Raw genomic sequence first — 6,051 nt, forward strand, 5'->3', positions numbered from 1 at the left:
GCTGTAAAATCAAATTTGCAATCGCAAATGCAAAACTTTTTTTTTAAATTTTGATTGAAATTTTGAATTAAATTGATTTGCACCGTTTTTGAGCAGTAGCCTTTTTATATTAAATCATTCAACAAAATTATCTTATTTTCAATTTTAGGAACTATAGTGTCTATTCTTGTCCATCTTTGAAAAAGTATATTCGAAAAGCTCTACAATTTGCTTTTTTTTACATTATTGATCCGACTTTTGGTTGCTGAGATATGGATATGACCTGGGTGATGAATAGAGAGAATGCGTAACGTGATATTCGAATGATCCCACTTTGTTTACATCTACAAATTAGGAGGATGTTCAAGCACAAGCATGACTTTTTTTTACTGGTAAATGAGCTGTTTTATAATCAGTAATATGTGTTTTATATTGTCTAGTTTTTAACATTTTTTGCTGGAAAATGGTCTCGTTTCGATCGGTTAGGAAGATTTTTCTTTTCTACGGGTGACGAAGAACTGGTGTGAGAGTGTAATTTTGCGATAACGCAGATTAATTTCCTGGCTGATTTTGGAATCCTGCAGCTCTTCCTGATCCAGCGAAAAGGATTTTCACTAAAACAGGTTTTCAAACGTAATCAAACAATAGAGACAGCTTCTGGATGGATACAACCGCATCGACTCCATAAACAACTTCCATTCATGATTATAAAAATATACGATCTCGCCTTCAATTTTTTTTATAAGGTTTCTTGATTTCAACACATTTTTCATTCTAGCAAAAAAAAAAAAACAATTTTAATGATCGATCACAATACTCTCTACTTGTGGCGAACAGTAAATTGGTTCCACTCTGACAGTTCAAAATTGAGGCCGTTTTGCGAACCACTATTCAGCACCCAAATTAACCCTCCATCGATGATATTGGAAACCATTGTTCAAAAATTCAAAATTTAAAATTGTGTGAAATTTTCTCAACCTTTAGAAAAAAAATGTTTTCAGATTTTTGAAATAACGACTTGCGTTTCAATGCGATATTATTTATGATTTAAATTGCAATTTGTATTGAAAATTTTTCACGTGGTTGAGGGGAACGTCTGTAATTACAAAATGTAGTGTAACGTAATATTTGGACACACCCTTTTTGACTTATTGTGAACTAGGCTGACAATAGATCATATTAAAATTTGTGATTCAAGTAAGCGTCTTAACGTTGAAAAGCGTTTTCAGAAAAAAAATTAAGTAACAAAAAGCTTGATGAAAAGTTTGCAAAATAATACGTTTATATAGGGAAAATTTGTAAATTGGATGGACGGACATAGAACCAAAACCTTAACTTGCGAAATATATGAGAGGTTGTTCTATATCAAAAAAAAGTCAAGAACGTTCATGTTTTTCAACACATGTTTACCTTTAAATTTTATTCAAATTTCAAGCAGTAAATTTTCGTTATTGGATAAAAAATCCTATTTGCTGATTTTCATTAATTAAACAACATTTTTTGCAAAACTTTCGAGATAACCTTGCTTGCCATTAACCCTCTATAGCCCAATTTTTTTCGAGTGTTTTTATTTTCCCATCTTTATGAGGTCATTTTGAGCAACGTCAGTTCTACGAAAAACATTACTTCTTATATTCTATGTTGTTCTAGATTGTTTTAAAGTATTTTTTATGCATTTATCTTAGAGACCATCCATAAACCACGTGGACACTTTAGGGGGGGGGGGGGTATGGCGATTGTCCACGATCCATACAAACAAGTTTTTTTGTATGGACAATTGTCCACGAGGGGGGGGGGGGGTAACAGATTCCCAAAAAAGTGTCCACGTGGTTTATGGATGGTCCCTTATTTAGATTTTAGCTTTGAACGGTTGTTTTAGACCTGTTCTTCTTCTACAAGCTCCAATAATTAAATTTCTGTCTATTTGCTGTTTTAGTCACTTCCAGGGTGTTTTCACTTTTCTTTAACAAACAAAACTTCTATGCCATGAATTACCAAAATGCTAATTTTCCAAAACAAAGCTGAATGAAAGTTAGATTATGTAAAAAATAGCTCTCAATATACAAATCCGCAAGATCATATTTTTTTTGATAACTGGATGGAAACGGTTCACTTTACTTTTTATTGAAATAAATAAACTAACACGGAGAAAAAAGAGTTCCCAAAATCGTGAACAAGCGTTCATGAAAATGGGAACCACGAACAAAGTGATCAAATGTCATGGTACGTTTTTCAAAATCGTACCATGGGACTTGAACACTTTGTTCGGGGTTCCCATTTTCATGAACGCTTGTTCACGATTTTGGGAACTCTTTTTTCTTCGTGAAGTTACGTAAAACTATTCTGATTGTGTCTTGTTTAAACTGTTAACAACAAATTAAAAAAATATTCTATTCTTACAAAAATCTGAACCAACGGATTTAGCAGAGAATTTGGCTAGAATAGCTAAAAACTTACATAAAACAGCTGAAGCCAACCAGCAAAATGTCATTTCCTGATTTCATGTATTCTTATCTTAATTTAATCAGGCAGTGATAAATTATCCTGCAAGACAGCTCAAATCGCATGTCACTGCTAAACAAATGTATTTTCCCTGAACCGCCCTTCCGCCATCGCCGAAAAAGACATTCAACGCTGGCTCAGAAAACCAACCTTTGCTCTCATCGAGACAGCAGGACGGACGGAACAAAACTTCTACCTTTTATGAAAATGGCGCTATTTTTAATCCCAACAAGAGAAAGAGTCATCTCAACGGCGCTAAGGCTAGCCTCGAACTTTCTCTGCCCTGTCGCGTCGTCGTCGTGTCAAAGAAAATTTAGGACTTTTCCGACCCGGTTGCATATCGTTAGGCGTTTGGACACACCACAGAGACGACTATGAATCGAAGTTGGTTTGGTTGATGACCGGAAGAAGGACATCCAAACTACTGCTGCCGTCTCTCCGTTACCTGGCGTAGACGAGGAGAATGATCGAACGATTGATACGGAGGCTAATTTTAGCCGCGGAATGATCGTTTGAGAGTGACAATTGTATAAATCATGTTTTGTTTATTTTTAACACCATGAGCAATGGGCAACCAATACAGCGACAGCATTTGGTCAACACTTGTAGTAGTGAAATTGGTCCCGTCCGTGTGGATCAATTGGACCGCGCACTGGACTCACAATCCAGAGGTCGCCGGTTCGAATCCCGCGGCGGGCGCTCTAAAATTCTTTGTGTAAATATGGGTATTCGGCGCCGTCGCTCCGTGCCATACTTTCATACACTTAGGAGCCCAGGGCGGCGAAGTCCTTGTAGATAAAAAGGAAGACACTAGTGGTTGGTACTAGCAATGGTGGCCGACAGCTATAAAGTCAACTTCGTTCGTAGTAGTGAAATCAATCATGTCATAAGGAATGAAGGAAGATAGGAAGTAATCAACTTAGTAGAAAGTATTAGAGTTTTGAGCCGATTGAAAAATCCAAGAGTTTTCGAGAAGAAGTAGTGCTACGCCAACCAAAGTCATGTCAATATCATTGCCGATCGGAAGGCACATCGACAAAAACCAGGTATGTTCAGTAAAAGTAACTCTTTGGCTGTCCAGAAACTTTTCTAGATTTGGAAACAACCTGAGCTTATTTTGGTGAGTGCCAATAAGTAACTACTAAACATACCGACGTTTTTCTACCGATGTGCCTGCCTAGCATCAATGATATAGTAAGGATTTCTGTATGCGATATTTTCTATTTTCTTTGTTATTGATTACTTCTTCTTTAGTTAAGCTTACTAACACAGCCGCAGCTAGTCCGATGAAAGCATGCTAGAATGTTTTAGAGTTGCGTTTACTGCAGAGAGGATTCGGAAAACGGATCACCTTTCTCAGAATCAACAGGGGAGGAAGGATGCGTGGACATACCGTACCAAATTAGCTTAAACGAAACTAAAAATCGTTTCAAAAATTTACTATACAAAAGAGAGTCACAATTTGACGGTTCCGAGCCCTGTCGCGTCAGTGACCGACGTCCAACGACGGAAATCAATCACTTTTGCACGCCAAATCGCCCCGATCGCGATTAGATAATGATCATGACGGCGTTTTACTTTTCTCGCGATCGAGTGCGATCTCGTGTCCTGATCGGCATCCGGCCGGATGTACCGAAGATGGCTCGTCTGCTTCGCCGCGATCGTGTGACATTGAGTAATAGGTATTTTAAAGCGAATTTTATTTGTTTGCTAAAATTTAATCCACGATCAACAGGCAACCGGTGGAGGTGTACAGCAGCGCGTGCCAAGCTAGAACTGGGTGCGATCAATCGTGATCATTTGAGATTTTGAGTGTGGGTCAGTATGTCGATCGTGATGGATGTCAAAGTGGATGCCCAGGAAGCGGCACTTCCACCGATCGAGTCGTTCAAGAACTGCGACTACCATGTGCGGATCAGCGGAACGACGGCGCTGGACAAGCGCGTCATGTCGTTTGTGGACAACCTGTGGGGTTTCGAGGTCACCGGTGGAGTTGATCAGTACGAGCCGTTGACAGTGATCCAGGTGAAGCGAGAGGGACTGGCTAGACGAGCGGGAATCCGGGTGAACGATGTGATCACCAAGATCAACGAAACGTACGCGGACAAGCTGACCCTGGCCGAAGCTCAGGAGCTGATTGCCGAGTCCGGTCGGACGGTGAAGATCTTCGTGAGGGGCGAGATTGAGGAGGACAGCGAAGATGAAATGACGGTAGATTTCTGGTTCAAACCATGTAAGTACCCTGGATCATCCAGCGCACGCTCGGTTTACCGTGTCGTAGAGATCATCGACGCTTCTTCATTGGGACCGCAGTGCGACCATGACCTGTTCGACGCAATATCTGTTCTATCTGTCTGTATCTCTCTCTCTCTCTCATCCGACCCTTCGAGCGACAATCGCCTCATCCCGTCTACGTCCTATCCCATCCCTATGTGTTTGTCCACGTCCTGGAACAGACCTTTACACACTCCCGTTGACCGGTAGATGGTTTCTTTACTACAGTGGCTGACGCCGATCGTGCCATGCTGGACTGGGAAGCTCGGATGCGGGCGAATCGCAACGTAAGTGCGGTGATCTTCGACGATCGAACTTGGTTACTGATGGGGGATCTTTTCTTTCCAGCCGGGCAAATGGAACGGACTGTGGCCATGGAACGATCGCCGAAAAGTGGTCTACAAGTGAGTATTGAGTGACGCGTCCTGTCGACGCCGGGCAGACGGCCAGGAATAGCTGAACGATGCGGAACTTGAACAAGTTGGCAGCGATCGCTGCCTGCATAACCAAAACAACTAATATTAGTAACGCGATCGCTACAATGTTGACTCGACAAAGCACGGTTGCATACTTGTAGGCACCCGTCCTAATCGGTTTGTCTGCTTCCAGGGAATCCAACTGCTACATGGTTCCGAGCACGGCCGAGGAGAAGCGCGATCGCGAGTTGGCACTGCGGGTTACGGAGGCCGAGTACCAGAAGCATTTGGCCGCGGAGAAAGCTGAAGCGGAACGGTTGGCCGAGGAACAGCGCCAGGAGGAAGCCCGGATCGCCGAGGAACAGCGACGGATCGAGGAGGAAGCGTTCTTCGCCAAGATCGAGGAGCGACTTCAGGAGGAACAGCGAGCGGCCCAGGTCGAGCAGGAAGCCGAGGAGTTGATGCAGCAGCAGGATGATCTGCAGGTGGAGGCTGAGGTCAGTACCGATCTTCCCGAGGCCGTCAAAGAGGTTCCGGAAGAGGCCGGAGATACGGAGGAAGCCGGAGATACGGAGGAAGCCGGAGATCCGGATGCAGAGTAAAATTTTGTAAACGGTTTGCGTCTAGGCTAAGTGATCTACATTTGTAAGTATTTATCCATAATTTATTTACCAAGCAATAAAGCAATTTGTATACCCAGTACGTCTTGTCCTGATTAGATCCGATCCTTTCCCAAGACTCCTCCTCCATCTTACCTACCAAAGATCCATTCGTGAGAGACAGACGGAGTAGAACAGAGCAAGTCTAAATTTATCAAAATCGATCGAAGACGACAACCGAGAATCACGATCACGACCGAGCTTTGCACTTTCCAACCACC

General features: G+C 42.2%; 2 protein-coding genes across 3 annotated transcripts in view; one reads left to right on the forward strand and one right to left on the reverse strand.

Moving 5' to 3' along the window:
• LOC6032691 overlaps nucleotides 1-6,051 on the reverse strand; it is a 79,796-nt gene that overhangs the window by 43,649 nt on the left and 30,096 nt on the right. The window lies entirely within an intron of this gene.
• Nucleotides 4,186-5,870, forward strand: LOC6032689 (caldesmon). 2 transcript variants are annotated; one of them, XM_038249845.1, is made up of 4 exons: nucleotides 4,186-4,714; nucleotides 4,966-5,042; nucleotides 5,104-5,159; nucleotides 5,365-5,870. In XM_038249845.1, the coding sequence occupies exons 1-4, from the start codon at nucleotides 4,306-4,308 to the stop codon at nucleotides 5,771-5,773; spliced, it is 951 nt and encodes a 316-aa protein (XP_038105773.1). In that variant the 5' UTR covers nucleotides 4,186-4,305; the 3' UTR covers nucleotides 5,774-5,870. The 2 variants fall into 2 exon arrangements, with proteins under 2 accessions (XP_038105773.1, XP_001843249.2); XM_001843197.2 differs by having other exon boundaries at nucleotides 4,187-4,714; nucleotides 4,984-5,042.

Source organism: Culex quinquefasciatus, chromosome 1 (assembly GCF_015732765.1).
Source record: "Culex quinquefasciatus strain JHB chromosome 1, VPISU_Cqui_1.0_pri_paternal, whole genome shotgun sequence".
Lineage (NCBI taxonomy): Eukaryota > Metazoa > Arthropoda > Insecta > Diptera > Culicidae > Culex > Culex quinquefasciatus.